At 41.8% G+C, this 24,000-nt stretch overlaps 1 protein-coding gene across 1 annotated transcript in view; it reads left to right on the forward strand.

The window, feature by feature from the left end:
* Positions 1–24,000, forward strand: part of ELK3 (ETS transcription factor ELK3) — a 75,090-nt gene that overhangs the window by 18,147 nt on the left and 32,943 nt on the right. The window contains exons 2-3 of the mRNA XM_060245207.1: positions 21,080–21,288; positions 22,937–23,731. Coding sequence (XP_060101190.1) covers positions 21,082–21,288; positions 22,937–23,731 — 1,002 coding nt within the window. The 5' untranslated portion in view covers positions 21,080–21,081. The remainder of the gene's footprint in view (positions 1–21,079; positions 21,289–22,936; positions 23,732–24,000) is intronic.

Here is a 24,000-nt window from a genome sequence, read left to right on the forward strand (position 1 = left end):
TTAGAGAAGAGGGGCAGAGCTCTTGCCATCACTGACAAGGCCACCCACACAGCAACCACTCTCTGCCTCACCTCCCCATCCCCTCAACCCACTTATCTCCCAGTAGTCCCGGCTCTGTGCACTTGCCTTGCCTCGCTGCCTCCCACTCCCTCTGTGCAAGTGGAATTGTACACAGCAGCCTCAAGAGCCCTGGTCCCCTAGGCCCACCCAGTCAACTATTCCCCGCACGCCCTCCTCGTGGCACAGCATGTTGCTGAACTTGCTGCTTACCAGTCTGCTGTCAACTCAATACTAGGACCGGCTGCAGCACCCAGCCATCAGGAAGGACACTTAGGAGGTGGGGCCAGGCAGAGCCTCTTTGTGCAGGGATACAGCAGCGCTGCCAGCCTTGTGTGCATGCGTTTTTTGGAGTCGCCCTGCGCCTGGCCAGCCTGGTTGGAGGGAGGTAGCGGAGAGGGGTTTGAATGGCGTCACGGTACATCTACATCTAGCGGTACCCTGGTTGGGAATTACTGGTCTAGAGTAAACTGCAGAAGTCATCCTAGTCATGCAGTCCAGTTTGGAGTTTGGAAGCCTAGAATTATTTTATTTTGCTATCTTCCCAAGCTCTGCAGAGTGCAACTGAATGTTTCTGCCCATTCCTTCACAGTGCTTATGAGTGGACAACTTGTAGAACCTGAAAAGAGAGAATGACTGGTTGACTATAATTTATTTTATGAACGGTCTAGAGATGTGGATAGTGACATGAAGAAAATAAAGTGGTATTTTTTGTGACTGCATGACCGGCTTTCTTCTAATTTCTAGCCTAGGTCTTTTAGGTAGGGTAGTTTTATTATGCACTTCGATGCCTTATGGAGTGACCTCATAGGACTTTGATGCATGTGTGCTAAAATATTCTATTGGAATGAATAGAATGCACTTGCTCATAGAGCTTATGTTGGAACCTGTGAACCATGAATAAAATCTCTCTCCCTTCCCTCAAAAGCTGTCCTGAAATTGGGGTACCCTAAATTCCAGATAGGGGTTCAAAGCAGAGGTTTGCTGCTCAAAGGCAATAAGCAGAAATCCTCTCTTCTTTTCTTGGGCAGGTGTTCTGCAAATGTGGAACAAGAACTTGCCCAGGAGTGTTAGTGGTGGGGTGATTTCTGATAATTTGCCATTCTTGATGAATTACTCCCCCCATGCCAATTCCACTTTATTTCTGAGGGTCCTACAACCATTAGGAGTAGCTTTTCCAGGAGATGTGGGTGCGGAGGGGCTTTATCAACTCATTTGGCTAACAGTTCATTAGATCCACAATGAAACACTGAACTCCTGCATATTTGTGTTCCTTTCTTCTAATAAATTACATGCTCAAATCTATTTCTTTTGTATTAAAGGACAGCTTCTCAACTCTGTTTAAGTGTGTTGACTGTTTAGTGAATTATATAACTTTAAGAGACAGTCACGTTTAGAGAAAGGTGAAAAATGAAGAATTGCAGTGATTTGTGTTTCTGTTTGTTTCTAGAATATTCTGGGAGGTAGTATGTATGAGTCTCTCATGAAGAGAGCTTCATGAGTTATGGAAATGGTGTAGGTCTCTTACAGTGCAATCCTATGAAGAGTTAATACAGTAGGCTTAGACTGGAGTTAGTCTACATAAGATGAGACAGTTATATTCCTGTATAGAATATAGATGTTCCACTACTATGGAAGAAGAAAAAAATGTGATTGTATCTCAAGCCTGAACTTTTTCTACATTTGCTATTAATTTTTTAAAAGCAAATTTGTAAACATTGTTTAAGACTGGAAGGCCAATACCATCTAGGGTTGCCAAGTTCAGTTCAAAAAATATCTTGAGACTTTGGGGGTGGAGCCGGGAGACATTGGCGCAGAGCCAGGAACAAGGGTGTGACAAGCATAATTGAACTCCAAGGGAGTTCTGGCCATCACATTTAAAGGCACACCTTTTTAAATGTCTTCCTTCCATAGGAAATAATGAAGGATAGGGGCACCTTCTTTTGGGGCTCATAGAATTGGACCCCCTGGTCCAACCATTTTGAAACTTGGAGGGTACTTTGGGGAGAGGCACTAAATACTATACTGGAAATTTGGTGCCTCTACCTCAAAAAACAGCTCCCCCAGAGTCCCCGAAACCTCCAGATCAATTCCCCATTATACCCTATGAGAATTGATCTCCACATAGGGAATAATGAAGTGCTCAGCAGATGTTTCCCTCCCCCCCATCCCGATTCTGGTGACTTTGAAGCAAGGGATTGGCCTCTTTACTCACGAGTTGCTGCCAACTTCTTCAAAGTAACACAGACACACCATCCCAAGAGGAAGCCGTTCAATCGGAGACTGAAGCCTCCGGAGGTGGAAAGGCACATGGTCCTCTGGGGGCGGGGCTTCCACCCGCTGGCCAGCTGACTGGGGGCGGGAAGAAGCCTGGGAACGCGGAAGAACCTCCGCTGGGACCTGGGGATTGGCAAGCCTAATACCATATCATGTCACCTGAAGGGTAGTCCTTATAAGGTTGTTCACTAACCCAAGTACCCCATTACTTATTGATTTCAAGGACCAATTAACAGAACAATGTCTGTTCTGAAGGCAGCAGGATATTTCAGGAAAAGTTAAGGGCTTCTGCTGACTTGAAAAGTATGGACAAGACTCAAGATTGTAACTTTGAGCCAAAAGTTAGATGCTTGAATTTATTACTTTTTTAACCATTGGGCCTTTACCCGTTTGCAGTGCATACAATGAAGAGAGTAATATTTTTTTTAAAAAGCCAAATATAGAATTGCATCATTTGATTAGGATCCAAAAACTGTATGTAGGTACAGACATATGGTTCTGTCTGCAGTTCTCTGTGTTGCTTTGGATCAACTTTCTAGAATGACATTTTGAAGGGTGTAACACAGAAGGGAAGAAACATTCAGAAGCCCTGGTGCATCTTTTGGAGTTCCTGTACATGTGGAGAAGTTCCTCCTGTAACATTTTGTATTCTGCTATTTATATGTAACATATTAGAGAGCCAATCAGCCCGTTTTGGAGTACTGTGTCTTCTGACTGATTCAGTGATATAAGGATCTGATACATTGTGATGTGATGCCACCCCAGAGAAGGAAACGACTGGTGCTTGCACAGGGGACTACCTTTACCTTTTTACGTGGAACTCAGTAGGTGTTGGGGGGGGGGAACTGGTGGAGTATTTCCCCAAGATTAGAGATTTGTAATAATAGCACTATTAGCAATAGATGTTTTGATGTATTTTGAGTGATTATACTCTTAGGCTGCCTATAAGTTTGAGTCCTGTGGTCTAGCAGAAAAATAGATATAAATATTCTGGAAAAAATAAATATAATGGAACCTGTTAACCTCTAAATTTAGTTTAATAAGAATATTGCAGCATTTAAGAGCTAATATGTATTATATAAGCAAGAGTTTTATGAGGTGCTCTTTATCAATGAAGAATGTTTTATTCTGTTAAAACTAATTCTTATTGGAATATATTGTGAAAAATCAAGTCACCAGACTTGTAAAGATGCAGACAAAATATGTGCTGAGTTGAAGTTAGTTGACAATCGGCAAGCCAGCTTTATTCATGGCAGATCTGTCATTCCCGTGCCCAAGCCACTCCCAGTATCTATACCAAAATTCTACTTCTAATGTCACCACTCAAGATTGAGAACTCAATGCCACATCATTATTGGGCTCTCTTTTTAACTCTTGGACACCAGGCTAACCCATAATAAAGTCCAAGGAATAGCATAAATAATTTCTCTTGATCAGTTTAGACAGAGAATAATCTACTAATTTTTTTACAAAATTAAAATAGGAAGTTTTTACTTAATGTTTTCAACATATGATAGTAATGTTATTGCCACATCTGTTTCAAACTTTAATATAACTGTTGCAGCACACACATAAAGAAAAGAACAAAAAAGGGTGGTGGTGGCAAGTGATTATGGCAGACATGATAACCATGCCTCTGGAAGCCATGCAAAGTCACATGCAGAAGGGAAATTCAGGGAGAGAAAACTGAGGAAGTTTCAATATCCATGCCTCTGCATGCAGTGAAAGCAGTGTGTAGAATCTTTGCTGTGTGAAAGTAGCCTAGGGTAGCCAAATGAGAAATAATTTGTGGCTTAGGGAATTTTTTTTTTAAATTTATACAAAGTATTTGCTTTCTTTTCCAAAAATGCTCAAAAATCGCACACACACCTTCCCCCCAATGAAAAACATTTACAATATGAAAATATCACAATACAAGCAGCAAGAACAATAGTTCTAAAGAGGCAAGTTACAAATAGTTACAAAAATAATTAATGTCTAGGCAAACACAAAGGTTTTTAACCCAGTGCCTGAAATTTAGGACTGAGAATCCTTGTAGTGAGCCCATTCCACAGCCAAGGGAACCAGTGCAGAAAATGCCCAATTCTGGTTGTTATCCATCAGAAGTTACCCTTCATGGCATTAAAAGTTTACTTTTCCAGTGCTGAGATGGGGGCGGGGGAGTTGAGAGGAGAAATCACAGTTTCTCTAAACCTAGATAAAATGCAGATATGTCAGTAAGGAGTGTAATAAATATAACTTAGTGAACAAGTAGGAAGTAATATACAAGTAGCAGTTATAATAGTATCTGTTTGATCCAACTCACATCTATACTTTCCAGATTGAAGAAAGGGGATCCATCTCAAGTTTTATGCAAGTCAGCAAAATAATTATCTTTCCGCCACATTGATATAAGAAGTACACAACAAAGATTCATATGGAAAGAATAAAGATACAGTACAGGCTGGCTTTGAACCTGGAAGTTGTTCAGTGTGCAACCATGCTCTGTGCCACAGATGCTCACCACATGAGTGGGGCAGGAAATATTTGAGGCGCCTGTATGAATTTTATTTCCATCCCTTGACAGAATTTTTGGGAACTGGTATGGATTTATGCGCTTTTTTGACTATTTGCCCTTTGAAACATCTGAACAGGTTGTATTTTCAAAGCCTCGGAGAACAGGAATTAACTACACTTCCTTCCTGTGGAAGATGGTTACCCCTGTTCAGCAAGAGCAATCTGAGGGCAGAACCAGGCCTTTATGGTTTGGTTATCTTATTGAATGTGACCTGCATGCATAAAAGGATGGATGCAGAGTAAAATAATTAAAATCATTGTATAGCATTGTATGTGGAATAGCCAGGAGATCCCTGGGGGGATAGTTTGGCTGCTGAAACTGCAGCTCTTTTTTGGCACAACTTAAGTGGCGGGCTATGCTTATTTTTAGGCTGAGAGTGCTGTTACTTGCCTAAGGTCACCCAGCTAGTTTCAAGTGAGGAAGTGGGGAATCAAACCCTGTTCTACAGATTAGAGTCCACTGCTCAAAGCTAATATACCAAACTGGCTTTCTGGAAGCAGAGTAGAAACATATCTAGAACTTCTGAGTTGTGTGTAGAATGTGTACATCAGTTAGGAGTATACATGTACCACTTTATTTATACCCAGCCCTTTTCTCTCATGAAGATCCAAAATGCTTACATTGTTTGCCTGCTCTCTATTTTAGATACATTAGGATGAAAGTGTGTGACTGACCTAAGGTTTCCCAGCAGGCTTCCATGTGAGAGTGGGTTTTGACCCAGAGTTTCCCAGATCCTAGCCTAGTACAGCCTTGCCTAGTACAGCCAACTTTAATATCACCAAACAACTAATGGGCTGATGAGGGACTAACAGGCACCGGCAGACACACTTCAATGTACTATCAAAAGTGATAGAACTGACCCCAAACAGTGCATCAAACATTCATGCACAACATTGTCCTCACCCAGCCTGTTGCTGTGTATTAGTATCTGCCCATCAGGAAAGAGCTTTATGTTTTATCTTTAAAAGCAGTTCTTAGCATTTTGGAGAATCTCATTTCTTTTACTGGAGTGGAAGGGAGCTCAAACCATTTGCTACATGTATTTAAATTGCCTGCACTTATACATCAAGTCAGTTATGCCTCTTTGTCTATTTAAAGGTGTGTCTCTGTGTGGGGTGAAACATGAATTAATATTTTGTATTGCAAGCATCTCTGTATTTTAATCTCTGCATGAACCCTTTTCAAGGCTATATCCTGGAATTTTGGAAGTATGATTCCTTCTCACAATAGTCTTTTCTGGATTCATAACTGATGGGCTCCACCTACAGGATTGTTGGTGTCATTTGTTGGTATAATAAAACTATGCTGTCTAAACTATTTTGGAACAAACGTTTTCACTGTTAGTTTGCTGAAGCCATTTTAGAAAGCGTGAGTGAGGCAGTTGTAAAAACTTTCAAATATTTCCACTGGGTGGTGCTGAAGGAATTCCTACTTTTTAACTTAGATATGCCTTTCCCAGAAAGACGCCTCTGAAATATAATAGGAGGAAGTCCTGATTTAGATTTTACAGTGTCAACATATTGAGAGGTGGGGGCATAAGGATGCTCTGGCTGGAAATGATGCATTTGCTGGGTATGGAAAACATCACCAATTTTTATGTAAGGTAAAAAAGTTCTCAGAAATTAATCTTAAATCCCTAGTGAGTATAATCAATTACCAGAGAAAGTTTTGCATCAATACAGACTAGGTATGTTTGCACACTTTCTAATGGTTACTTAAATTAACATTCGGATATCCTTTGCTGAATATATGACCATGTGTCTAAGTAAATATGTTGATATATTTGTCATAGTTTTTGGCAGAAATGCTGAGTTTTCACCAACCACATCCTATTTATCATCCTTGAAACATCTCAGTCTGGAAACATAGTTTGAAGTTGGGCTCATGCAGTTGCTTTGTTCCTTTAAAATATTCTGTGCAGATGTTGAGGTAGCATCTGCCATTCCCTTTTACGTTTCTTGATCTGGAAATTGTTTCACAAAAGATCACTCAAGGAAACATATTCACAGACTATCTAATTGAGCTGATGTTTCATAAATTAGAGGTCAAATTGTGAAAAATGGGGAAAATAGCATGAGAGTAAAATATGGACACAATATATGCATTTCCTCATAACAGTTGCACTGGAACAGTTGCACTTTGGTGTGAAAACGGTCAAGGTAGAACACAAAGTAGAACACATGAATATAAATTTATAATCATTATCCCTTCCAATATATTAAATTGCACCTTCATATAAAGTCAGCTACCTTATGGCATCTTAATGACTAACATCTATCAAAACATAAGTTTGTGCAAACTGCAACTTTCTTCATCTTGTATATTAATGGCTGTCTTCATCTGGGAGACACATTCATATACACAGGGAGAGAGAGAAGGAAAAAAAGAATTAATAATGGAACAAAAACCCATGGTATAGGAAAGAAGCAGTTGATTTTTGACATTTTTATGCAGAACTGAAGAGATTGCTCTATTCTTTATTAATTAACAAAATATGCAATACTACAATGACAAATGCATACTATGATAGAAAATATTTTTTACAAAACATTATTTATCCTAAACAAGATCAAGCCTAAATCATCTGTCATCAAGATTGCATAAAATACTGTCACATAAATCATCATCAAACAGTAGAATTGCTTTAGTAGAATTGCTTTACAGCCAGTGAAAGAAACAAGCCCTTCTACCTTTGTCCCCACTTATATTTTATTCTAGTTTAAACTAGTCGTAAGTTGCAGTCAAATATTCAGATATATTTTAGGATAATTTATTTAACCTGCTCTTCTGGTTTACTTTTGTTCCAATGACTCCACGCATTCTCTGTTGGTGGCTATCATGTGTGAATGTAATAATGGAATGTCTTCTTAGGAAAACCCAGGGTTTTCCTGCTTCAAGAAGAGCCCAGCTATCAGATAGTTCAGTTCATGCAAGACCCTGGGTCTTTCCTGTCAGGATGGCTTCTCACTTTTTGTAGTAGGCATATACATCTTTAAATGCCCACGGTGCCTCCCAAAACGTAGGTTTGTTCTGTTTCTTTTGTATGGGGATTCTGAAGAAGGGTACAGCCATTTCATAAGTGCATCAATCCCTAGATTGTTCCCATATATGAGCATGTACATGTTCCTAATTTTGTGCATATTTTCAACACCCTGTTTACTATCTCCAAGGCTTAAACTTGTGGTCATGGTTTGATAGTTCAGATAAGTAATGATATCCTTAAAAGAAGTTGCTACAAATTGCATTTATTATCATGCAGGGTGGTTACCTACAAGTAAAAGGCCAACATATTGGTTTGGGGAGCAGTGCTTAGAGTAGTATGGCATTGTTGCCTGCATAGGAAATTGTATATTTGAATTTTCATAGAATCATAGAGTTGGAAGGGTCCTCCAGGGTCATCTAGTCCAACCCCCTGCACAATGCAAGAAACTCACAAACACCTCCCCCTAAATTCACAGGATCTTCATTGCTGTCAGATGGCCATCTAGCTTCTGTTTAAAAACCTCCAAGGAAGGAGAGCCCACCACCTCCCGAAGAAGCCTGTTCCACTGAGGAATCGCTCTGACTGTCAGAAAGTTCTTCCTAATGTTGAGCCGGAAACTCTTTTGATTTAATTTCAACCCATTGGTTCTGGTCCTACCTTCTGGGTCCACAGAAAACAATTCCACACCATACTCTATATGACAGCCCTTCAAGTACTTGAAGATGGTGATCATATCACCTCTCAGCTGCCTCCTCTCCAGGCTAAACATCCCCAGCTCCTTCAACCTTTCCTCATAGGACTTGGTCTCTGGACCCCTCACCATCTTTGTCGCCCTCCTCTGGACCCATTCCAGCTTGTCTATATCCTTCCCAAAATGTGGTGCCCAAAACTGAACACAATACTCCAGGTGAGGTCTTACCAGAGCTGAGTAAAGTGATACAATCACATCACGTGATCTGGACACTATACTTCTGTTGATAGAGCCCAAAATAGCATTTGCCTTTTTAGCCACCACATCACTGTCGTGTGATGTTTGCATTATAATTTTGTTTGCATTGTATGCCTCAAGGAGTTGGATTATTTACTGGGCACTAATTTCCTTTGGTTTTTTCATAGTTGCAAACTTTGTTCTTTGTATACTGCATTACGGTTACTTTTTCTGTTGGGCATGAGAAAGAATTCAGTTACTACTATTTAATAGGTTGCATTAAAATAGTGTAATTCAGTAGAAACAACTGAAACATTTTAACAAGTCAAGTTGGCATTTCAGGAGTTAACAAGAAACCTGTGCTACTTAGCAAAATAAAACCAGAGCTGAGATTACAAACAAGGACAGATGTAGAAGGCCAGGTTTCCTCTGGTTCGTTTTCCCATTTCCTGCCTGCAGCCTGCAGCAACAGAGGAAGCTAAGTGCTAAGGAGAACTAGAAGCTAACAATGCGCTACGTCATTCGGCTCAGAAAACAAAAAAAGAGCTGCTAGACAGTTGAGATCCAGAGCTGATAAATGAATGTCCTTCTGTGCACTAATATATCAGTATGTTCTTTAGACAATCTGAAAAAGAAGAGGAAAATTGTGTCTGCAAAAAGACAGTCTCCAAGTATTTTCTAACACAGACCTGTTAGAAACCCTACCTCTATCTGTCCTCCAAGTTGAGTGAGGAGTGGATATAGGGGGCTGAGTTACGGACTTTCAAAACAGGTGCCCCCAGGAAAGTGCTCTCTGCGGAAAGCACAGCCAGTTCCCCTTTCCTCTCTGTCTCTAACTAATGCACAGTATGCCTGCTGCCAATGAAAAACAAGGAAAAAATGGCTGCGGCTGCATGTGAGCTGGGCATATACCGTATATCATAGAGCAGAATGGGAGCTCTCTTATTGACGGGAAAGCTGTCTTAAGGCCATTTGGATCTGATGCTGTGCAAGCATCTTGTAAAGGTAGTCCCCTGTGCAACACCAGTCGTTTCCGACTCTGGGGTGATGTTGCATCACAATGTTTTCACAGCAGACTTTTTATGGGATGGTTTGTCATTGCCTTCCCTAGTCATCTAAACTCCCCCCTCCCCAGCAAGCTGGGTACTCATTTTACCGACCTCGGAAGAATGGAAGGCTGAGTCAACCTTGAGCCGGCTTCCTGAACCCAGCTTCCGCCGGGATCGAACTCAGGTCATGAGCAGAGACCTCAAACTGCTGTACTGCAGCTTTACCGCTCTGCACCACGGAGCTGCTAAGCATCTTGTAGCACAGTCCTAAAAACACTTTCCTGTGAGTAAGTCCCATTGAATAACATGGGACATATTTCTGAGTAGACCTGCTTAGACTTACTCGCTAAACTAACTTAAAGTAATCTGACTGACTCTCCTCAGCATGTAGGTCTGAAGTATGTCTCTGCTTAGCTGATTCTAACCAATCAGATTACTTGGAACAGTTTTCTTGCTTCTGTGAAGAATTAATCCTTCACAGTCCTTCAGCTGTTTGTATAGCACTTCTGAGCTTAAGAGTGCAGTCTGTCACATGAGTGCTGTCAAGCTTTGGAGGACCACTATTGGTGTTTCTAGAGGCATAGAAGTCCATCCCCCCTATTGCATTGACAATTGTAATTTATCAGCGCCAGTGTGTCTGCCACAGATGCTGCCAACACTCCCCACCATGAGACACCTAAACCTCTGAAAACCATGTGGAGGGGCATGGGAGGGCCCTTGAGGCAAGATCACACACACTTTGGTTTGCAAAACACGACCCAGGTGATTGTAGTTGCAAATTTAGGGTCATAGACAGGTTTGTGCCCACCTCCAGTAGTGTTTTCCTTAACATATCAGGTTTGATACTATTTTTGGATTGGACTTAGCTTTGAATTTTTTGTTTCTATAGGGTTTTGTCCACCCAATGAACAGGGCACTAAATTCTGAGCAAGAGCATACAGAAATAGCCAATGTTCAGACAACGAAACTTAATAGTGCAATTCTAAACAGAGTTACATTCATCTAAGTTCGCTAATGGCTTAGAAGAAGGATGTAACTCTGCTTAGAATTCCACTGTTAAGGTGTTATCTATACAGTCACACAAAATGATCTAATGTGTCTTCTTTTTAAATCAGTATTTGGAACAGATTTTTTAAATGGATTAAATGTCTTCCAGAAGCTAGTTTGATTATTTTATTCTTAGCAGTTCAGAGAAATACTACAAATACATGACTTTGGGCAGCCCTTTCTCTTTGGAGTAGCACTGTAGTGTAGTGGTTAATTTAGGAGACTTGTGTCTTGAGATTTCCATTCCGCCATGAAATTCATGTGGCCTGGTTGCTCACACAGCCTAGCTGCAGGATTGTTGAGTTTAAAATCTGGAGATGTAACTTTTTCAGTCCCCTGGACTCCTTGTGCAGTAGGCAGAATAGTAATACAAATAAACAGTTCTTGTACTGTGAGATGGAGCCCTTGCACAACGTGGAAACTAAAAATTAAAAATGTATTTCAATTGCATTGCTTGTCAAAAGATGTGATTGTTTAATGTGTACTTAAATGAATCTGCGAACATAATGGTTTTAAAATGATTTTTGGTTTGAAAGAATCTATTAGCAAAATTTCAAATGGATTCTTTATATAGTAGTTTATATTGCACCAAAAAGAAATTTATCTGGAAGCTCTCAAAATATGCATAAAATATTATGTAATGAAGTGTGTGTTCTGCTTTTATGAGTGCCAAAATATACATATAGTTGAGCCTAAATATACATTTTGCTTGAATTTATACAGCCTTCTTCACAAGTCTGGAATGGCTGCCTGGCCAAATAGTTTACTGTTAATGTACTGCACAGATGTTCACATGGCACTCGCTGTTTCTTAAGTTAGAATACTTAAGTGGGATTTTCTCAATTTTGAAAGAAACCGATGTTTTCTGTAATAAAACAGTTCTATCAAGAATGGAGGCAGGCGTTGGTGGTGCTTTGTTAGATTGGCACTTTAAGGCAGTGATGAGCCAGGAAGAGTCAGTTGTTCAGAATCTGTTTTTCCAGTGTAACGTTGACCCCAAGCTGGTTGGAAGTTGATTAGTGTTCTGTGTGTGGGTAGTATAGAGCAGGAACTATTGTAAAGTCAGGACATCTTCTGCTCCACTAGAGGCAAAATAGTAGTGGTAACTCATGTCACAGGGTAGTTCTTGAGACAGATAAGGAAAAGATCATTAAGCACTTCAAAAACAATTCACAGAGGTGAGCAAAGAGTTAGTGGTATACAATAGTTGCATAGGCCTTCTACAAGATAATCGCTGCATCTGTAAACTCTTCAAGAAGTGTATGAATTCTGGTAATCTTTCCCTTACAATCAAATTTGCATGCGTTAATCATGTATGCTATTGCACAAGATTTTGTAGTAAGCAAACATAACATTTAAAAAAGTTCTGGTTATAAGACCTTGGTTATAAGTCCTTATAAATTGGCAAATGAAAGATGTAGAATTCTTGCATGTATCATAATTGTTTCATATACTACTTTTTGTAACCAAGATCCTAAATCACCATTTGTTTCAGAAGTGCAGGCATGTTATTACTTCAGGTGCAGGCATGTTATTATTTCAGAGGTGCAGGCATGTTTATTACAGAGTGCACTAAATTTCTGCTAGGATTTTGCAGAAAAGCAAAAAATTATCTTTAAGAGTCGCTTGTTCACAGACTCAAAAGCCTTTTGCCATCTAGTGGTAAATCCACAAAACGATCCAGTTTAAGCTTCAAATATTCCGAAGGCACAACTAGAAGAACTTGTGTTTTAAGCAGATGAAAAACCAGATCATTGAATGTGTTTCCCTGGGCAGATGGTATACTTATGTTAAATGGTGGTTTTAAAGTACTTTTCTGGTAGAAACGTGGTTTATAAAAAGTGGAAATAATAATAGTTACTAATTTGTGATTCTCATAAACGGTATCGTTATCAGTAGGCATCAGGCATTAACAATCTGTAGGTCCACAAGGAGGTTCTGGGAGAGGGGTCAGTTTGGAAAATACCCTCCATCTCCCTCCAGGATACTCTGAACTACAGATTAACATGCCTGCACCTCTGAAACAAATGGTGATTTAGGATCTTGGTTACAAAAAGCAGTATCTGAAACAATTACGATACATGCAAGAATTATTACGCTATTTACTTAGGAACAAATTTCTTTGATGCTTATGCCACTGTATGTTTTATGGTTGTTTTTTTAAAAGTAAAGATCAAGAAGCAGAAATGCAAGAAAACTTGCATCCAAAGGCAGAACTAATTTAAAATAGTTTTGGTTTTACTTGATTAGTGGGAGGGGTAGTCCAACACCTCCATCTATTTGCAAATTTTAAGCAAAAACTGTATTAATAGTACAGCATTATAATAAGATTTAGCTCCAAAGTACTGAAGCCAAGATAATCCACAGATATATTATATATTTTTCATTGGATGCAATTTTCAAAGTTTTTTGCAACTAATCAAGTTCTAAGAAGAAATACCTTAAATATTAGCATAGAGATGCATGTTACGGGCATTTGTCATGACTCAGGGGGTCTTACCAATGGCTGCCACCACTCTGGGTTAAGGGTTCCCCTTGAGAAGGCCCAGAGTTCCCTCCCAAGCCCTTCAGGCCTCTTGTAGCTTAAGCCAAATAATAGGCGTGAGGACCAGGCAGAATGAACAACAATAAAAAGGTTTATTTTAAAGTCAGGGCAATATAAACAACCAACGTGCAGAAAACAGTAAAAGGGTGAAGGGAAAATAAACAAAAGTCTTAACGTGTCTTAACTTACAGTCCCTAAACTACTAACTAGCACTCACCCCTTGCCTTGGATGAGGGTGCTTTCCCCTGCTCAAGCTCTTCAGGCACAGCCTACCTCCAGCTCAGCCTTCCAGGAAAAGAACACCCCCTTCCTGTGCTTAGCCTTTATATTCTCTTCCCAGGCCCTACCCCTCTCTGAGCCTGTTTCCCTCCAAACCCCTTGCTACCCAATCAGAGGGACAGAGGGGATCCTGGGAGATGTAGGCTTTTCCCAGTAACTCCTAAGCAGACTTCCCTGGGACCTGCAGGCCTCGCTCGGCCCAGGAACATGACACCCCCCCTCCTCACTAGACCAAATCATGGGGTCTGGCAATCTCAATCCCCATCTATGAGGTCTACCCAAAGGTGGGTTGTTCCTGAAACAAATGATAAACCATTAATATAGACAGACAAATGGTGGAACCCAATAATACACAGGGTAGAGATTAGTCATCATAGGATCTGCAAGATAATGCATCTGCCACCTTGGTCACAGATCCTGAGATGTGCTCAATCCCCAAATCAAAGTCTTGCATTCCAAGGCACCATCTCAGCAGCTTGGGGTTGGTGAGTTTAGCAGTCTGTAGCCAACTGAGTGGGTAATGGTCAGTTCGGAGCAGGAAACGCCGACCCACAAGTACGGCTGGAATTTCCCCAAAGCATATACAATAGCATAACATTCTTTCTCAGGAATTCCCCAACCTGCTTCCCGCTCGGTCAGTTTCCTGCTCAGGAATCAACTGGGTGCTGCTCCTGATCTGGCCCTTCTTGAGACAACACAGCCCCCACTCAACAGTCAGAGGCATCAGTGGTGAGGATAAAGGGCTTGCTGAAGTCTGGAGCCCTCAAAACCGGGGAGCTGATCAGGGAGTTCTTTAGCCTGTTGAAAGCCTGCTGACACTGTGCTGTCCAGTGTAGTTTCTCAGGCTTTTTCCTTCCAAGAAGATCTGTTAGTGGCAAGGCTAACTGACTGTAGTTGTTCACAAACTTCCGGTAGTATCCAGCCAGTCCTAGGAAAGACCGGACTTGTGTCTTTGTTCTAGGAACAGGCCAGTCCTGCCCTGGTGCAATGATGCCTTGTCCTACCTTATGCCCAAGATATGTAACCTGGTTGAGGCCAATCTTGCATTTCTTTGCCTTGTCCCTATTCTCTTCCCAGGCCCCACCCTTCTCTGAGCCTGTTTCCCTCCAAACCCCTTGCTACCCAGTCAGAGGGACAGAAGGGATTCTGGGAGATGTAGGCTTTTCCCAGTAACTCCTAAGCAGGCTTCCCTGGGACCTGCAGGCCTCGCTAGGCCCAGGATCATGACAGCATTGCTCCCATGACAGTAATGAATAAATAATGATAAAATGGGAAATAAAATGTGCCACAATCCAATATGGAGATAAACACAGATATGCTTATTTATATGACTGCAGCAGTATATGAAGAAGGTGGTTGGTTGGAAGTGTTGGCAGTTTGCAACCAATCTTTCACGTTTTTCACAAAGTACTTTTTTATATGCAAGGTGAGCTTTCACTAATACCATCTGCAATGTGTCAGGAAGGCTGCGTTATGTAATTTCTCTCTGTGGCAGAATGTGCCTGCTTAGGCCTGCAGGCCCTATTCCTTCCTGCCTTCAATGTTTTTCTCAACACCTGCAGTGACTTTTCTTTCACTCTCAGGTAGCCCATCACCACCAGTGTTCCCTCTAAGCAGAGTTAGTGTGACCTATCTTACAGTTTTTTTATCCTCCAGCTCACACATTTTTGATTTAGCGCAGGAAAAATAGTCTCAGAGCAAACTAATTCATGCAGTAAATAACAACTTTAATGCCAGTTTGCTCACAAAACTCTACAGCTTAAAGCAGGGGTGTTGAACTCATTTGTTATGAAAGTTGGATCTGACATAAATGAGACCTTGTTGGGCCGGGCCATGTTGGGTTGGGCTGGGCCATGTGTATATCTATTTAAGATTAGGTAGCAGAAATATAAACTTTATAAAGGACACAGATAAACACAAACACAATTAAATATATTTTTTAAAAAACTTAAAACATGCTCAAAGTGTTAGCACTCGTTGGTCTTAAAAGTGCTTTCTTTGTATTTCTCCCATGGGATCTGGGGAACTAGGGAAAGGAAGCTCTGGCTTTTTCTTTCCTTCCCCAGGGGACTGGGAGGGGGAGAAGTCTCAGCCAATAGAAGGAAGAGAGGCTTGGCTCAGTAGCTCTGCTGTGTGATTGAGAGAGCCTGGAAAAACAAGCTCTGCCTCCCCCCCTTCCTCCCCAAGGGAGGAGCCTCAGTCAATGGAGAAAACAGAGGTTTTGCTCTGTAGCTCCTGTGCAATTGAGCAAGCCTTGCAAGGCAAACTGTTATGCAGAAGGGAGCAAGATATAGGGAGAAGGAAGCAGATGATAGCCAGTTGCTTGAGAGTCTGATAGGAGCCCTCCGAGGGCTTGATTCAGGCCCCGGACTGCATGTTTAACACTGCTGGCTTAGAGGGAGCATTGATTATCAGTACCTGACCTTTGTAAAGAATTGCCCACTGAGAGGGTCAGGACTCCCAGCTTCCCTTCCCAGTTCTGAGGCCTTGCACCTGGTCACCATGGGGACAGGTCTTGTGTGTCCATGGAGGAATAAGCCACCTGTCAACTGCCTTCCTTCTTCCTGGTGCTCCTTTTAAAATAGCATGTCTGAGAATGTGGAGGTCTATGTGGTGCAAAATTAGGGCTTGGATTGAGCCTCAGTTCCCTGCTAAACCTGTTACTTCAGTTTTTATGGTAAATTAGCCTCCATAGTTGAATATTTGGTTCTGTTTCCCAGTAGGCTTCACTACTTTGCTGGTGCTGTGGCCTTCTGGTACCAATAACCCAGGGGTGTCGAACTCATTTGTTATGAGGGCTGCATCTGACATAAATGGGACTTTGTGGGGCCGAGCCATGCGTGTCAGAAAATGTAATGCCAGGTAGCAGGAAATATAAACTTTATAAAGGACCCAGACAAACACAATTAAAGATTTCTTTTACTTAAAAATACAAACATGCTTAAAACTCTTGCAGTGCTTTTTTTTTCAATTTTAAATTTTTTATTAAAGTAAGAACATATAAACCATTTAACAAACATCAACTATAACACTAACAAACATAGAATCCATCCATGAGCCATCACATTACAGACATGCCAAGCAGAATGTAGTTCTAATATAACGCAAAAGTCAGGTATTTGTCCAGTAATTTACACAGTGCATTTTGTTCAGATTGTACATAGTCAAAAAAGTGGAACCATTTTTCCACAAACAAGTTTTTTACTTGGCCTGTGTTGGATGTTTCAAAATGGAAAGGAGGGGGAATAGTGGGATTTGGCAATGCAAATTTTCAAATAAAACATCAAGAAAAAGCACAAAGATCACAGCAGAAAATAAAAATGTAAAATGCTGTGGGCCTAAGAGAACTGGATGAGCTTTGCAAGCTTCTCTTTGCCCTCCCCCCTCCCGGGTCTAGTCAGATTTGCAATGGCTCTCCAGTGTAATATCCCCCTTTGGCTATGGGTTACCAGGTTTGAGTATTCACTAGGCACCAGTTCTTAGGTCCATTCAGCAAAAACAAGCTGGCTCAAAGCATCAACCTTTTATTTGCAAGGACACAACTCCAGAAAGCTTCAGCTTTAGCTGTCCATAGGAATGCTGGAAAGTGAAACTGAGCTCTACTCCATTGAAGCACATTTCAGCACAGACAATGTTGCAAGGAAAATGTGGAATGAATTTTCAACTAAGGTCCACAGAGACCTTAATAGAAAATCCATTCTGCATTTGCTTTGCAAGCCCAGAAGAGCTTTCTGCTGCAGCTGGCAAAGACAAGGCAGAAGAAGCTGAGAACTTCAGCAGCCTCAAAGCTTCAAAGTGTGAGGACAGGAGGGGGAAGAGGGGGGAGAAAGTAACAATGGGACTGATTAAAGCCCTGGGTGGGCCAGTTCTGATCCATGGGATGAACATTTGACACCCCTGCCATACATGATTTTTGCCTTAGAGCAGGATGGATGGATGAGGGATGGATCTGACATAAAAGGGAGTATGTTAGGCTGGGCTTTAAAATAGGGCTGCCAACCTCTGGGCATGGCCTGGAGATCTCCCAGAATTACATCTTACCTCCAGACTACAGAGTTCAGCTCCCCTGGAGAAAATTGCTGCATTGGAGGATGGGGTGCATGCATTAGACCTTGCTGATGTCCCACCCCCTCGCCTAACTGCCATCCCAAGGCTCCACACCCCAACTCTCCTGGTATTTCCCAACCCAGAGTTGGTAGATAAGGGACTTGGGCTCTATGTTCTGTTGCTTCTTACTCTTCACATCCAACAAGCCAAAGAGCTCCTCTGGGCCCTATGGTAAATGTGAGGTATTAGGTCCAGCCCACCTGATCTCTCACTTCAGTTCAGCTGAGAAATGACTGCTTATGAAAGTTCTGTATCACTCATTTAATAGTGGCTTGATGTGTAGAAATGAGCAGTTGAAGTTTTCCATGGCATGGAGTTAAATGAAACCACCTGAGAAATAGCATCTTATTAAGCCTCTGCTAAAGGGATACAATAGCAGCCCCATAGCGCAGAGTGGTAAAGCTGCAGTACTGCAGTCCAAACTCTCTGCTCATGACTCAGCAGAAGCTGGGTTCAGGTAGCTGACTCAAGGTTGACTCAGCCTTCCATACTTCCAAGGTCGGTAAAATGAGTACCCAGATTGCTGGAGGGAAAGTGTAGATGACTGGGGAAGGCAATGACAAACCACCCTGTAAAAAGTCTGCCATGAAAACACCTTGATGCGATGTCACCACAGAGTCGGAAACAACTGGTGCTTGCACAGGGGACTACCTTTACCTTTTTAAAGGGATACAATAGCTTTCTCCAGGCTTATTGACAATTCTTGGGTGGGGGAAGAGAAGGATATGCAGGTACAAGAAGAAGAGTCCCATTGCAGAAACCAAAGGATGTCTCCTAATCACAATTTTATTCTGCCTTTCCTCCAAAATTCTTCGCGTAGCATACATAATTTGCCCTTCTCCATTTTATCCTTAAAACAGCCCTATGGAGTAGGAGAGTCTGAAGGAGAGTGATTAGCCCAGCATTAACCAATAACCTTCATGGCTTACTGGGGATCTGAACATTTATCTTCTTAGCGGTAGTTAAGTTGTCAGCTCTGGGTTGGTAATTTCCTGGAGGTTTTGGGTGGAGCATGAAGGATTTAGGGAGAGAAGAGACTTCAGTGAACTACAGTACCGCGGAGTCCACTCTCCAAATTAAAAAAACAAAACTTGATTTAGGTAGACTTAGGAAGTCAGCTTTTTTTTTCTTACTGAAGAAAAATAAGACTTTTGCTTAGTTATTAGAACTGCCATTGCCTCAACATCAAATTCTTCTCATAATTAGCTTGCAGCCCTCTATAACTGGAATGGGGTCAGCAATATAAATACTAAATACTAACCTGGGCTTCCAAGGCTCCCCCATTTCCAGTCCAAGCCCCTGGCTGGGGTCATTTTAAGCTTGAAGTTCAGCAGGGATGAGGCTTGGAAGGGAGAGCATCAGAGGAGGAAAAAAACCACCTTTGCTCTTAGGTTGGAAGGGAATATAAACCATGGACAGGAGGCTTATCTTATGCTTGTTGCAGGAGTGACACCTTCAATTCGAAGTGAAACCCCACTGAATTCAAGGGCAGTTACCCCCCTCCAAGTCATTATGTGTGGGATCCCAAGTGCACCCACCTCCAGAAGCAACTGCTGATCATTCCCAAGGGAGAGGGAGTGCTGTCCCCAGCCGCTGGATCCTTCCGTACTACCCAAACTTCATGCTACTGCGCCCACCACAAAGAAACCTCAACGAGGCCAGGCGACTGCTCCCTGGGCCTTACTGCCCCTGCAGTGGCCGCTGCGCCTGACCACCAGATCCCTCCCTGTTATCTGAACTTTATGCTGCCACCACCACCACATAAAGACCTGGGCAGCAAATGTTGTAATGGGGGATCACGGGGGCCATTCTGCCTACGGGCTAAATTAAAGGGCTTGGTGGGCCGATTCTGGCCTGTGAGCTGTATGTTTGACACCCCTCCCTTAGATGGTGTTTATATGTTCCAGAAGTGGCACCGCTATTGAAGTATAAATAGATAGGCTATCAACCTAGTTTCCTTGACTTTCTGAGAGTTTCTTGACTCCAAAGATAAAAAGGAGAGGGATTTGGGTCAGTACATCGGGTCAATTCTAATCAGTTCTAGTTTGGCTTATGTCAAGAGGGGGTTAGATAAAAATATGGAGCAGAGGTCCATCAGTGGCTATTAGCCACAGTGTATATATATATATAAATTTTTGGCCACTGTGTGATAGAGTGTTGGACTGGATGGGCCATTGGCCTGATCCAACATGGCTTCTCTTATGTTCTTATGTCACATCCATGGTGGTCCTAATTGATAGGTATGTTAGCAGCTATAGGTCCAAGAAAGATATATACGCCTGGTTTACTAATGGTTGGGGCTGCTCATCAATGCCAAGGGACCTTTATGCAGTAGCGAGAATATATTCCTTATTTGTCTGGGTGTACACTGTAAGTTTCTATATTTCTGTATTCTACTTGATTTGTATGTGGAACATAATAAACTGAACTTAGAATGAAGCTTCTGTCTAGGACACTCTCTCTCTCTCTGGCAAGAAAGTGCCCAACCATCCATATCCACCAAATTGGAACTTGGGAAAGGGGACTTGGGGCTCCAGGTTTCCCAGCCCCATAATGTTTTCCCCAGTATGCAGAGAACCACTACTAGCATTAAAAGTTATAAAATATTTATTGAAAATAAAATGTTCATAAGTATATTGTTAGCCCAGCACCCGCTTGAACAAGGAATTCAAAAGAAAGAGATAAAATACAAATCCTTTGTCCCTCTCTCTATTCTTGCCCTACCAGAAGTTAAAATATAGGACAGGCTCTTTAGCTTAGGAGTTCTTGAACTCTACAGAGGTGCCATTACCTACAAACTTACTCTGGCTCTTTAGGCAAGCACATGGTCAATGGCTGCCTTCTCAGTGGAGGGGTCTGTGTGATCTCATGGACTCAGCACCCAAGAAAAAGAGACCTCCTTCCTTCCGCAAGGAGTTTTTATCATATCTGTTTCTCAACCAATTGAGGTCATGCTAGGTCAAAGAGGCTTTTCCTGGAGATCTCCAGGATATTTTCTTCCTGAAGTCCCGCTAGCATTTCATTCCTCCAAATCTGCTTAGAGATGCACCCATTATCTCTCCTGCTAGATCTATTAGCATTTGTGTAGGGAGGCTATGCATGGTCAACATCACTTGTGCAACTCATATTTAGATTTGTTTTCTAAATACATCACTAGAATGTTGTAGCTGAAACGAACCTATTTCCAGCAAACATTCAGATTATCTTCTCTCTCCCCCCCCCCCAACCCCCGGCTGTTGGTTCTCCGTAGGCATGGAGAGTGCAATCACGTTGTGGCAGTTCCTGTTGCAGTTGCTTCTCGACCAGAAACACGAGCACCTGATTTGCTGGACGTCCAATGATGGTGAATTCAAGCTACTTAAAGCAGAAGAAGTGGCTAAACTGTGGGGACTACGAAAAAACAAGACTAACATGAATTACGACAAACTTAGCAGAGCTCTGAGATATTACTATGACAAGGTAAATTTTGTTAAGTCTGGAAACATTGAAGAAAACAAAATAGTTCATTGAATGAAGATGTTTGGGTGTCACTATAAAGTGAGTAAGAGAGCAATCCTAAACAAATCTACTCTGACTTCTACTATGGTCTATTCAATAGGGCTTACTCCCAGGAAAATATCCTTAGGGTTGTGCTGTATATTGCTTATTGAAGTGTTTCAATTGTTAGGGTTTCAATGGAGGCGAAATTTCATAATTTGGTGTCTAAAACATTAGCAGTGTTATTCCACACAGCATTTCCCCAGTTGAAACCCACTGAAACCCACTGGCCCATAGCCAGGATTTTAAAAGTTGGGGGTGCATGTAAAAAAGTCAGGGGGCACTTACCAGCTCCCCTCCTCTGGCTGCCGCCATTATTCAGGGTGCCTGACCTTCCCTCCTCCCCCCTGCATCACCATCACAGCTTGAGGGGCTGCAGAAGTGAGAACTGGGGACTTCCCCCTTCCCTCTTTGATTTAAGTTCCATGGGAGGGGTATTCAGGAACAGCCGCTGCCCCTTCCACATCATTTAAAGGACCATAAGGAACAATGGCTGCTCCTAGGTACTCCTCCCATTCAATTTAAAACAAGGGGGGAGGGAAGGGACGACTCCCAGCCTCTCAGCTTTCACCCCTGTGGCAGTGGCAGTGGGAAGGGGGGAAAGTCAGGTGCTTCTGAGTTTTGGCACCCAACCAGAAGTCAGGGGGCAGGGCCCCCACAGGCTCCCTGTAGCTATAGGCCAGTAAGCTTAAATTGGAGTAACTCACACAGAATTGCATTGTTAACTGAAACTGGTGTGGTGCCAATTTCCCTCTTGATTGGTACCAGCCCTCCAGCAGAAAGCATGCTAAGACCTTTCCTGCAGACCTGCTGCAGTTGGTCTTCCCTTCATATAATTCTCCAGTTTTTTATTTTAATAATGTATTTAGGGCTGTGTCCAGTTGTTATTGTAACATATTATATCTGTTTTTATTCTGCTTTAGTTGTGTTCTCTAAGCTGCCTCCAGAGCCTTTTTGGCTGATAGTTTCAGAGCGTACATTTTAAAAAATTGAAAGTGAAGGAAGCTGAAAGGTAGTTATCCTAGTTGTCTCTCAAAACACTACAAATTAGGCTTATCAAGGAAAAAAAATTGCACGTATTGTATAATTTATAATGCAGTCTTAAACAGAGTTATAACTTTCTTGAAGTCCATGGGCTCAGAAGGGATAACACTGCTTAGGTTTGCAACGTCACTTGTGGAATTCATTGCCAAAAGAGTTAGTGATGGTAATCAGTTATCTATAAAAAGAATTAGTAAATTAATACCAATATTTTATTAAAACAATAATTACAAATACACCTCAGTGCCTAAAAGTATTTTTTGGCTAAGTGAACCTAGATTGTTGTTGATGTTTATTATGAGAAGACAGGTAATTGTACTAATGAGATTCTTTACTGAACTGATAGTAGATAAAATGTGGTATTCAAGCATAACTTGGGATTCAAATGATTTTTGTTTTTTTTTTTTAAAAAAAAAAAAAGGAAAAGGAGGAACAAGGGGAAGACAATGACTGAGTTCCTCCCCCCCCCCCCAATTATATTATATGTCAGAACTTGAATTTCTTACATCTGGTTTGGTTTTTTGTGTAGAACATCATCAAGAAGGTTATTGGGCAGAAGTTTGTGTACAAGTTTGTATCATTCCCTGAGATTTTAAAGATGGATCCTCATGCTGTAGAAATCAGCAGGGAGAGCCTTTTGCTGCAGGACAGCGACTGCAAGATACCTCTGGAGAGCAGAGAACACCACAAGCATAACTTGTCGGCCCTGAAAAGCACAAGCCGCAATGAATATATCCATTCAGGCCTGTATTCATCTTTCACCATCAACTCCCTGCAAAACCAGGCAGATTCTCTCAAGCCAATCAAAACAGAAAAACTGGAGGAGAAACTGGAAGGGACCACTCCTCTCGAAGAAGTCCGAACTGTTATAAGATTTGTGACAAACAAAACAGACAAGCAAGTGATGAGGCCCATAGTGTCATTGCCATCAACATCTGAAGCAGCAGCTGCTTCTGCTTTTCTAGCATCCTCTGTCTCCGCAAAAATATCATCTTTAATGTTGCCCAATGCAGCCAGCATTTCTTCAGCTTCACCCTCTTCCTCCCGGTCACCATCTCTGTCACCTCATTCCCCCCTCCCCTCAGAACACAGAAGCCTCTTTCTGGAGTCCAGTTGCCAGGACTCTGATTCTCTTGAGCCACTGAATCTCTCTTCAGGATCCAAGACAAAATCTCCTTCTCTTCCCCCAAAGGCTAAGAAACCCAAAGGTTTGGAGATCTCAGCACCTCCGATGGTTCTTTCAAGCACTGACCTTGGCTCCATTGCCCTCAATAGCCCTGCACTTCCTTCAGGATCTTTGACTCCAGCTTTCTTTACTGCTCAGGTAAGACTTGGACACCTTGAATGATGGTTTTGAATTCTCCACATTGTACACCTCTTGGGAGTTGGGAGCTATGAAATAACTGTTGGGGTTGTTTGCACACAGTTCAGTACTACATGAATGTGTATATGTGTGGAGAGGAAAGTGTCTTTAAAGGAGGGCAGCAATCAGAATGAAATGCAGTATCCTTTCTTTCAGTAGCCTCCAAAGCCTAATATAAAATACACTAATTATAGTTGCCAGAAGGATTGTGAAGGTTAAAGGAAACACAG

Source organism: Heteronotia binoei, chromosome 8 (assembly GCF_032191835.1).
Source record: "Heteronotia binoei isolate CCM8104 ecotype False Entrance Well chromosome 8, APGP_CSIRO_Hbin_v1, whole genome shotgun sequence".
Classification (NCBI taxonomy): Eukaryota; Metazoa; Chordata; class Lepidosauria; order Squamata; family Gekkonidae; genus Heteronotia; species Heteronotia binoei.